The 12,500-nt window shown below is 37.3% G+C and overlaps 1 protein-coding gene across 1 annotated transcript in view; it reads left to right on the top strand.

Moving 5' to 3' along the window:
• The window catches only part of LOC133619465 (CCN family member 1-like), a 32,880-nt gene that overhangs the window by 19,942 nt on the left and 438 nt on the right, over positions 1-12,500 (top strand). Inside the window, exons 4-5 of the mRNA XM_061980502.1 lie at positions 3,788-3,984; positions 11,995-12,500. The exon at positions 11,995-12,500 is cut by the window's right edge and continues 438 nt beyond it. Of these exons, the coding sequence (XP_061836486.1) occupies positions 3,788-3,984; positions 11,995-12,303 (506 nt within the window). The 3' untranslated portion in view covers positions 12,304-12,500. The remainder of the gene's footprint in view (positions 1-3,787; positions 3,985-11,994) is intronic.

Genomic DNA, 12,500 nt, shown 5'->3' with positions numbered 1-12,500 from the left:
AAGGGGTGTGTGTGGGGAGAAAAAAAGGTATACACTTAAGGGTGTGTGTACGGGAAGAAAACAGGTATACACTTAAGGGTGTGTGTGTGGGGGAGAAAAAAAAAGTATACACTTCAGTGTGTGTGTGTGGGTGGAAAACAAGTATACACTTAAGGGTGTGTGTGTGAGAGAAAAACAGGTATACACTTAAGGGGGGGGTGTGTGGGAGGAAAACAGGTATACACTTAAGGGTGTGTGTGTGGGAGGAAACAAGTGTACACTTAAGGGCATGTGTGTGGGAGGAAAACAAGTATATACTTAAGGGGGTGTGTGTGGGAGGAAAACAAGTATATACTTAAGGGGGTGTGTGTGGGAGGAAAACAGGTATGCACTTAAGGGGGGTGTGTGGGTGGAAAACAAGTATAAATTTAAGGGTGTGTGTGTGGGAGGAAAACAAGTGTACACTTAAGGGGGTGTGTGTGGGTGGAAAACAAGTATACACTTAAGGGGGTGTGTGTGGGAGGAAAACAAGTATATACTTAAGGGTGTGTGTGTGGGGGTTAAAAAATTATAAAAACGTCTAATCGACAAACAGATCTGTGTTGAAAAAAAAAATGGTTGACTTAATTTTAACACGTATCACTGGGACTCTTGGATCCCCAATCATTTTAGTGGGATTTTTTTAAATTAAAAAAAAATTCTCGTTAAAAAAAAAATCAAAATCAATGTTTTTATGAATTATTGACCTATTTCAGGCTCCAATTACTTCCCATCAAATATTACACTTTGAAATATTTTTTTGGGGAAAATATTGTGTATTTTGTGTGTTAGTCATAAAAAAACTATAGTTTTCCAAGACAAATAGGACATAAAACAAACAAAAACATGAACAAATAATAAAAACTGTGAGTAAAAAAGTGTTGAAAGTTTAAAAAAAAAAAAAGTTACTTATTTTTAACACTTTTATGAGTGGGACCCTTTTGGATCCCCACTAATTTTAGTGTGATTTTTCCTAAACTGTCATCACTCAAAAAAAAAAAAAAAAAGTATAATCAATGTTGTCATGAATTATTGACATATTCAAGGCTCCAATTACTTACTTACAAATATTCCACTTTTAAATATTTTTTGGGGGGAAATATTGCATATTTTGTGTGTTAGTCATAAAAAAACACAAGTTTTCTAAGACAAATAGGGCATAAAACAAACAACCAAAAAAAACATGAAAAATTATAAAATCTTATAATCGACAAACAGATCTAAGTTGATTTAAAGACTTTAGTGTTGAAAGTTTAAAAAAAAAATGATGACTTATTTTTTAACACTTTTATGAGTTTTTTAGTGTGATTTTTCCTAAACTGTCATCACTCCAAAAATAATAATGAATCAATGAATCAATGTTGTTATGAATTATTGACATATTTAAGGCTCCAATTACTTCACATCAAATATTGTGTTTTCATTTCATTAAGACACGCCTCCAGCTGACTACAATCCGGCATGTTGGTCAGCTTTAGGGGCATTTTGTGTGTTTTCCATAAAAAAAACAACAACAAAGATTTCTATGACAAAAAGACATAAAACAAACAAAAAAATATGAAAAAATTATCAAAACGTATAATCGACAAATAGAATCCATTCAGAATCGATCCTCGATTCAAAACAATTTGATTCAGAATCGATTCTTGTTTCAAAATGATTCGATTCAGAATGAATTGTAGATTCAAAACAATTTGATTTCAGAATCGATTCTTGATTCGAAACAATTCGATTCAGAATGGATTCTCGATTCGAAACGAAATTGATTCAGAATCGATTTTTGATTTGAAGTGATTAGATTCAGAATGGATTCTAGATTCAAAACTAATCTTGATTCAAAATCAATACTTTTTTAATACCATTGGATGCCACATCTATAATTAACTACATTCCTCCATAAAATAAAGAATCAGCTCTGATCAATGTTTATATGACTTAAAAGTAAACTGTTTCATAAAATCCAACCCTATGAATCTTTGGGCACCACATGATTCGATTCCATTCTTGGGGGAGATGATTCCATTCAGAATCGATGCTCGATTCGAAACGATTTGTTACAGAATCGATATCCGATTCGAACGATTCGATTCAAAATGAATTCTGGAATCGAAACAATTTGATTCGGAATCGATTTTTGATTCGAAACAATTTTAGTCAGAATCAATTCTCGATTCGAAACGATTTGATTCAGAATCGATTCCTGATTCGAAACGATTCGATTCAGAATGGATTCTCGATTCGAAACGATTTGATTCAGAATCGATTTTCCAATCGAAACGTTTTGATTCAAGATTCAAAACGAATCTCGATTCAAAATCAATACTTTTTTAATTCCATTGGATACCACTTCTATGATTAACTACATTCTTCCATAAAATAAATATTCAGCTCTAATCAATGTTCATATGACTTAAAAGTAAACTGTTTAATAAAATCCAACCCAGCTATGAATCTTTGGGCACCACAGGATTCGATTCCATTCTTGGGGGCGATGATTCCATTCAGAATCGATGCTCGATTTGAAACGATTTGTTACAGAATCTATACCCGATTTGAACGATTCGATTCAGAATGGATTCTGGAATTGAAACGATTTGATGCAGAATCAATTTTTGATTCGAAACAATTTGAGTCAGAATCAATTCTCGATTCGAAATGATTTGATTCAGAATCGATTCCCGATTCCAAACGATTCAATTCAGAATGGATTCTCGATTTGAAACGATTTGATTCAAAATCGATTTTCCAATCGAAACGTTTCGATTCAAGATTCAAAACGAATCTCGATTCAAAATCAATACTTTTTTAATACCATTGGATACCACTTCTATGATTAACTACATTCTTCCATAAAATAAACATTCAGCTCTGATCAATGTTCATATGACTTAAAAGTAAACTGTTTAAAAAAAAACAACCCAGCTATGAATCTTTGGGCACCACACGATTCGATTCCATTCTTGGGGGCGATGATTCCATTCAGAATCGATGCTCGATTTGAAACGATTTGTTACAGAATCGATACCCGATTTGAACGATTCGATTCAGAATGGATTCTGGATTCGAAACGATTTGATTCAGAATCAATTTTTGATTCGAAACAATTTGAGTCAGAATCAATTCTCGATTCGAAATGATTTGATTCAGAATGAATTCCCGATTCGAAACGATTTGATCTCGAATCCTTCCGATTCTCGATTCAAAATCAATACTTTTTTAATGCCATTGGATACCACTTCTATGATTCTTCCATAAAATAGAAAATCAGCTCCGATTTATATGACTTCAAAGAAAAGTGGTTTTGTTGAATAAAATTCTCGCCAATTATTTAATAAAGTCAAATACAAATAAGGCAACAAGAGAAGTATACAACACTTATTTTCTAAAGTAAATTTGTATAGCAGATATAGATCATCTACATCAACTATATGATTTGTCTGACTGGCTGGACAGGACAGATTTAAAAAAAAGAAAGATTAAAATCCATTAAGAATCGTGATTCATTCAAAAATAAAAATTTTTGGCACCCCTATAAATACTCAACTACTATTTGTATTGGGCTCAAATACTTATTTCCCTCAATCAAATACAAACATTTTGAACAGTTTGCTGGTGTTTTCGAGAAAACTGTTTAAGAATCACTAATACTTCATTTCCCCCAGTCGTGTGCATTCTTCATCAGCGACAACACAGATGCTGAGTCGGTGAAATCAACTCACCACTTCCTGTTTCACTTCCACATAAGTGTGACCTTTCGCATGTTTCACAGATTCATTCTCCGTGTCTGAGGCGTCGCCGGGGTCCAGATGTTTCGCACAAACCACCGAGTGGACAGAATGCTCCGCCTCCTGTGGGATGGGCCTGTCAAGCCGCGTCACCAATAACAACCCAGACTGTCAGTTGATCGGAGAAACCAGGCTGTGTCAGATACGAGAGTGTGACCCGGAGCTTCCTCTCGCTATTTGGGTATGCAATGAAAAAATCACTCTATTGCATGAAGGATCACTGAGTACCGTATTTCCTTGACTATAGAGCGCACCGGACTATAAGCCACACCCACTAAATTTTAAAAGAGAAAAATATTTTTAAATGTATTAGCCCACATCGGACTATAAGACGCACACACTAAATTTTTAAATATTTTTTCCCCCCCATTTATTATTTTTATTTATTGGCTATAATCCGCACCCACTAAGTTTTAAAAGGAAAAAAAAAAATTAGGCCACACCCACTACATTTTAAAAGAAAAATGTTTCCTCATATATTAGCTGCACCGGACTATATGCCACACCCACTTAATTTAAAAATATATATATTTTTTTCCCATATATTAGCTGCACTGGACTATAAGCCACACCCACTAAATTTTGACATCATTTTTTTACACATATTAGCCGCACCGTACCGTAAGCCACACCCACTAAATTTTGACATAATTTTTTTTTACACATATTAGCCGCACCGTACCGTAAGCCACACCCACTAAATTTTAAAAGACAAATATATTTTTGCATATATTAGCCACACCAGACTATAAGCCGCAGCCATTAAATTTAAAAAATATAGTTTTCCCCCCATTTATTAGCCACACCAGACTATAGGTTGCACCCACTAAATTTTTTTGATAAAATAAATGTTTTCCATATATTAGCCGCACCTGGCTATAAGCCGAACCTACTAAGTTTTAAAAGGGAAAAAAAATATTTTGACATATATTAGCCGCACCGGACTATATGCCACACCCACTTACTTTAAAAAGGAAACACGTTTTCCCATTAATTAGCCCGCACCGGACTAAAAGCCACGTCCACAAAATTTTAAAAGAAACACATATTTTCCCATATGTTAGCCCCACCCCATTTATAAACTGCGGCCACTAAATTTTAAAAAGGAAAAATATCTTTACATATATTGGCCGCACCGGACTATAAGCCGCACTCACTAAGTTTTAAACGGAAACAATATTTTTACATAAATTAACCGCACCGGGCTATAGGCTGCGGCCACAAATTTCTAAAAGAAAAAATATCTCTTTACATATATTAGCCGCACCCGATTGACTATAAGCCGCCCATGCTGATTTTTAAAATATATTTATTTAAATATATTAGCCGCAAAAAAAATATTTTTACATAAATGAGCTGCACTGGACTATAAGCTGCGGCCACTTAATTCTAAAAGGAAAAATATGTGTACATATATCAGACGCACCTGTCTATAAGCCGCACCGGCAAAATCGCAATTTTTTTTGTTTAGACACATTAGCCGCACCGGACTATAAGGCGCACCCACTAAGTTTCAAAAGAAAAAATATTTTGACATATATTAACTACACTGGACTATAAGCCGCAACTACTTAATTTTAAAAGGAAAAAATATTTCTCAATTTATTAGCCGCACCAGAGTACAAGCTACACCCACTAAAGTTTTAAATAAAATAAATGTTTTCATGCCGCACCCGCAAAATAAGTTTTTATAACGTAGCCGCACCGGACTATAAGCCGCACCCACTAAGTTCTGAAATGGGGAAAAAATATTTTATATATATTAGCCGCACCAGACTAAGTTTTAAAAGAAAAAAAATATTTTGACATATACATGCACCTGGGGATAAGTTGATTGGTAACACTAAATTGGCCCTAGTGTGTGGATGTGAGTGTGAATGTTGTCTGTCTATCTGTATTGGCCCTGCGATGAGGTGGCGACTTGTCCAGGGTGTACCCCGCCTTCCGCCCGATTGTAGCTGAGATAGGCTCCAGCGCCCCCCGCGACCCCAAAGGGAATAAGCGGTAGGAAATGGATGGATGGATGGATATTAGCTGCACCGGACTATATGCCACACCCACTTAATTTAAAAAGGAAACACGTTTTCCCATTAATTAGCCCGCATCGGACTAAAAGCCGCACCCACTAAATTTTACAAATATTTTTTTCCCCCCATTTATTAGCCACACCAGACTACAGGTTGCACCCACTAAATTGTTTTAATAAAATAAATGTTTTCCATATTTTAGTCGCACCTGGCTATAAGCCGCACCTACTAAGTTTTAAAAGGAAAACAAATATTTTGACATATATTAGCCGCACCGGACTATATGCCACACCCACTTAATTTAAAAAGGTAACATCTTTTCCCATTAATTAGCCCGCACCGGACTAAAAGCCGCACCCACTAAATTTTAAAAATGTTTATTTTCCCTCATTTATTAGCCACACCAGACTATAGGTTGCACCCACTAAATTTTAAAAGGAACACATATTTTCCCATATATTAGGCCCACCGGACTGCGTCCACTAAATTTTAAAAAGGAAAAATATCTTTACATATATTGGCCGCACCGGACTATAAGCCGCACCCACAAAATTGAATTTGTTTTATTTAGATATATTAGCCTCACCGGACTATAAGCCGCACCCACTAAGTTTTAAACGGAAAAATATTTTTACATAAATTAACCGCACCGGGCTATAGGCTGCGGCCACAAAATTCTAAAAGAAAAAATATATATTTACATATATTAGCCGTACCCGACTATAAGCCGCCCCTGCTGATTTTTAAAATATATCTATTTAGATATATTAGCCGCAAAAAAAATATTTTTACATAAATGAGATGCACTGGACTATAAGCTGCGGCCAATAAATTCTAAAAGGAAAAATATTTGTACATATATCAGACAAACCTGTCTATAAGCCGCACCGGCAAAATCGCAGGTTTTTTTGTTTAGACACATTAGCCGCACGGACTATAAGGTGCACCCACTAAGCTTCAAAAGAAAAAATATTTGACATACAGTATATTAACTGCACTGGACTATAAGCCGCATCCACTTAATTTTAAAAGAAAAACATATTCCTCAATTTATTAGCCGCACCGGAGTATAAGCCACACCCACTAAAGTTTTAAATAAAATAAATGTTTTTCATGTATTAGCCACACCCGCTAAATATTTTTATTTGTTTAGATAAATTAGCCGCACCGGACTATAAGGCACACCCACTAAGTTCTAAAAGGGAAAAAAATATATTTTAGATATATTAGCCGCACCGGACTATAAGGTGCACCCACTAAGTTTTAAAAGGAAAAATATTTTTACATACAATAGCTGCTATAGGTTGCGGCCACAAAGATATCTTTACATATGTAAGCTGCACCTGCTGATTTTTAAAATATATTTATTTAGATATATTAGCCGCAAAAAAAATATTTTTACATAAATGAGCCGCACCGGACTATAAGGCCCACCCACTAAGTTTCAAAAGAAAAAATATTCGACATATATTAACTGCACTGGACTATAAGCCGCACCCACACAATTTTAAAAGACACACATATTTTCCCATATATTTTCCCAACCTGACTATAAACTGCGGCCACTAAATTTTAAAAAGGAAAAATATCTTTACATGCACCAACTAAATTTAATTTGTTTTATTTAGATATATTAGCCGCACCGAACTATAAGCCGCACCCATTAAGTTTTAAACGGAAAAAATATTTGTACATAAATTAGCCGCACCGGGCTATAAGCTGCGGCCACAAAATTCTAAAAGAAAAAATATATCTTTACATATATTAGCCGCACCCGATTATAAGCCGCCCCTGCTGATTTTTTAAATATATTTATTTAGATATATTAGCCAATTTTTTTTTTTTTTACATATATTAGCCACACCAGACTATAGGTTGCACCCACAATTTTTTTTTAATAATATAAATGTTTTCCATGTATTAGCCGCACCTGGCTATAAGCCGCACCTACTAAGTTTTAAAAGGAAAAAATATATTTTGACATATATTAGCCGCACCGGACTATATGCCACACCCACTTAATTTAAAAAGGAAACACGTTACCCGACTATAAGCCGCCCCTGCTGATTTTAAAAATATATTTATTTAGATATATTAGCCGAATTTTTTTTTACATGTATTAGCTGCACCAGACTATAGGCCGCACACACTACATTTTAAAAGAAAAAATATTTATATATATATATTATATATTTCTGGGGCTTCACGGTGGCAGAGGGGTTAGTGCATCTGCCTCACAATACGAAGGTCCTGAGTAGTCTTGGGTTCAATCCCGGGCTCGGGATCTTTCTGTGTGGAGTTTGCATGTTCTCCCCGTGACTGCGTGGGTTCCCTCCGGGTACTCCGGCTTCCTCCCACCTCCAAAAACATGCACCTGGGGATAAGTTGATTGGCAACACTAAATTGGCCCTAGTGCGTGGATGTGAGTGTGAATGTTGTCTGTCTATCTGTGTTGGCCCTGCGATGAGGTGGCGACTTGTCCAGGGTGTACCCCGCCTTCCGCCCGATTGTAGCTGAGATAGGCTCCAGCGCCCCCCGTGACCCCAAAGGGAATAAGCGGTAGAAAATGGATGGATGGATATTTTTACATATATAAGCCCGCACCGGACTATAAACCACACCCCATTAATTTGAAAATAAACACATATTTTACATATATTAGCCGCACCAGATTTTAAACCGCACCCACTAAATTTTAAAAGGGAAAAAAATATTTTTTCCATATATTAGCAGCACCGAACTATAAGCCACACCCATTAAATTGTAAAAGAAAAACACATTTTCCCATATATTAAACTATAAGCAGCGGCCACTAAATCATCAAAAATTTATATGTTTTGCCATATATTAGCCACACTGGATTATAAAACGTGCCAACTAAATTTAAAAAGAAAATTTATTTTTTTTACATATATAAACACCACCGAATTATAAACCACAGATCTATAAATTGTTAAATGAGTTATTTACTCAGAAAGAGCGTCCCCTGATGGACATTAGCGAAGAAAAATCCACAGATTAGCGGCATTATTGCATAAGCCGCAGGGTTCCAAGTGTAGGAAAAAAGTAGCGGCCTATAGTCTTGAAAATATGATAGTTATTGTCTCATAGGGGCGTAACCGTACATGTTTTTATGAATATTTGTAGTCTGGGTTTTTTTTTAGGAAACATTTAGTTTGGTACACACGGAGTGAGAGAGCAAAAGTGTTCATGGCGTCATGAGTCCACTCAGTTAATAAACAGTCCAGATTTGAAATGGGAACTTCACTTTTTGTGGGAGATTTTGTCTATCATTCACAATCATTATGTAAGACAAGAACATATACATTTTTTATGCATTCTAAATAATAAATACAAAATAGCAAAAGTCAGCTAACAATGGAGCAAATGGAAGTCGCTCTAAAAAAAACATCCCAAAACCTCCATCAAGGTTTAAGTGTATATATAATGTAGTATCCGTCACATTCATAATAACATGTGATATTTACACATTTTTCATAATTTTAAGCATTCATTTCACAGATGCATCACAACGTTCACTTTCCCTTCAACAAAAACAACACCATTAAACATGGAAGACTTCATGAGAGACAACAAACTATAATAAAACAATCACTCACTGTACAATGTCTGCTCTCACTGAAAACTGATGGGATGTTAACATGTTCCTGTTTAAATGAGGATTCAATCATAATCCTCACGAAGGGTTAAAAAAAAAAGTTTGCTCAATCAAGCGCCATATCAAAGTTGACCAACTTGTCAGATTACGTCCACAACCTTCTACTATCCAGGTGAGAGGCATGTTTTATCATCTGGACTTAACTTTCACCAACTCAGACGCGATTCAGCAGCTCAACATGTCAATAAAGCAGCATAAGCTAGTTAGATCACGGCGCAGCTAAAAGTAGTTCCTCAGTATTAGCGAGTATAATGACAATATCACTAATACTTGGTTAATAATCAGGTTACAACATGTACATGGAGTATTGTTGGTGGGTTTTTTATGTTTTTGGGGGGGGTTTATGGGCGTAATAGTGTACTCTCGTTAGCTGCATTGTTAGCCACCTCTTATTTGCCGTATTTTACGACTTAGAATGCATGAAAAAAATAAATGTGTTCTTGTCTCATATAAAAATTATGTCATTTTAAAAACTTTTGAAGCTGTTTCTACAAACTGTTAATACAAACCCCGTTTCCATATGAGTTGGGAAATTGTGTTAGATGTAAATATAAACTGAATACAATGATTTGCAAATCCTTTTCAACCCATATTCAGTTGAATGCACTACAAAGACAAGATATTTGATGTTCAAACTCATAAACTTTATTTTTTTTTTGCAAATAATAATTAACTTAGAATTTCATGGCTGCAACACGTGCCAAAGTAGTTGGGAAAGGGCATGTTCACCACTGTGTTACATGGCCTTTCCTTTTAACAACACTCAGTAAACGTTCGGGAACTGAGGAGACACATTTTTTAAGCTTCTCAGGTGGAATTCTTTCCCATTCTTGCTTGATGTACAGCTTAAGTTGTTCAACAGTCCGGGGGTCTCCGTTGTGGTATTTTAGGCTTCATAATGCGCCACACATTTTCAATGGGAGACAGGTCTGGACTACAGGCAGGCCAGTCTAGTACCCGCACTCTTTTACTATGAAGCCACGTTGATGTAACACGTGGCTTGGCATTGTCTTGCTGAAATAAGCAGGGGCGTCCATGGTAACGTTGCTTGGATGGCAACATATGTTGCTCCAAAACCTGTATGTACCTTTCAGCATTAATGGCGTCTTCACAGATGTGTAAGTTACCCATGTCTTGGGCACTAATACGCCCCCATACCATCACACATGCTGGCTTTTCAACTTTGCGCCTATAACAATCCGGATGGTTCTTTTCTTCTTTGGTTCGGAGGACACAACGTCCACAGTTTCCAAAAACAATTTGAAATTTGGACTTGTCAGACCACAGAACACTTTTCCACTTTGTATCAGTCCATCTTAGATGAGCTCAGGCCCAGCGAAGCCGACAGCGTTTCTGGGTGTTGTTGATAAACGGTTTTCGCCTTGCATAGGAGAGTTTTAACTTGCACTTACAGATGTAACGACCAACTGTAGTTACTGACAGTGGGTTTCTGAAGTGTTCCTGAGCCCATGTGGTGATATCCTTTACACACTGATGTCGCTTGTTGATGCAGTACAGCCTGAGGGATCGAAGGTCACAGGCTTAGCTGCTTACGTGCAGTGATTTCTCCAGATTCTCTGAACCCTTTGATGATATTACGGACCGTAGATGGTGAAATCCCTAAATTCCTTGCAATAGCTGGTTGAGAAAGGTTTTTCTTAAACTGTTCAACAATTTGCTCACGCATTTGTTGACAAAGTGGTGACCCTCGACCCATCCTTGTTTGTGAATGACTGAGCATTTCATGGAATCTACTTTTATACCTAATCATGGCACCCACCTGTTCCCAATTTGCCTGTTCCCCTGTGGGATGTTCCAAATAAGTGTTTGATGAGCATTCCTCAAATTTATCAGTATTTATTGCCACCTTTCCCAACTTCTTTGTCACGTGTTGCTGGCATCAAATTCTAAAGTTAATGATTATTTGCAAAAAAAAAAAAAAGTTTAGCAGTTTGAACATCAAATATGTTGTCTTTGTAGCATATTCAACTGAATATGGGTTGAAAATGATTTGCAAATCATTGTATTCCGTTTATATTTACATCTAACACAATTTCCCAACTCATATGGAAACGGGGTTTGCGCCCAAAATGAACCAAACCGTGACCCTAGAACCAAGGCGTGTCGCGCGGAACCTTCGACGAGACTGGCTGATGCTAACGCTAACCAGAGTGAGACGTTTGCTCCAAAGAAAGGAAAAGTGTTGTCAGTGGTTTGGTTTTGTGGCAACAGGCGTGGAACAAATGGCTGCACGCTGCAAAGTTTCTTTCAAAAAGACAGCAACGCAACAAACGTATTCACTGGACAAAAATGCCGCCCTTGAAAAGACTAAAAAACTATTAATACAAGTTATTTATGCTTGTAATGAGCAAAATAAATCTGTCTTGGTAAGATTTATTGAAATAAGACTTTAAATGTAAGCTTCAAACACATAAACGTGATCTTAAAATTAGCTCCCAGTGACCGCCATGACATCTCTTTCCAGGGTGCGCCGGGCAAGAAGTGCCAGAGAACTGTTCGGCCGCGGGAGCCGGTCCAGGTGAGCTTCGCCGGATGCTCCACCCGACGGCGCTACCGCCCTCGCGCCTGCGGGTCCTGCGCGGACGGCCGCTGTTGCACGCCGTCCGCCTCGCGCACCGTGCGGCTGCGCTTCCTCTGCGCCGATGGCGAGAGCTTCTCCAGGGACATGATGTGGATCCAGCGCTGCAGCTGCAGCCAAAGTTGCCGAGCGCACAGCCGGCCCTCGGGGCCCTCGCTCAGCCTCCACAATGACATTCACACCTTCAGGCACTGACTCGTCGGGCCCCAAAGACTGTGCGTCTACCCTCCTTGAAGCCGCCCTTGGCAACATACCCGCTTGCACTTTAAGTCCCAACCCCCCATTGAGACTGTTGTACTGAAACCTATTTTATTATTTATTTGTACATTTTGCTGCACTTCACAGGCAGAGACCTCTCCCACCAAAATCCATCCCTGGATTTTATTGACATT

Source organism: Nerophis lumbriciformis, linkage group LG20, assembly GCF_033978685.3.
Source record: "Nerophis lumbriciformis linkage group LG20, RoL_Nlum_v2.1, whole genome shotgun sequence".
NCBI classification, from domain to species: domain Eukaryota; kingdom Metazoa; phylum Chordata; class Actinopteri; order Syngnathiformes; family Syngnathidae; genus Nerophis; species Nerophis lumbriciformis.
Note: the sequence above shows the minus strand (reverse complement) of the source record. Positions and strands in the feature narration are given on the sequence as shown.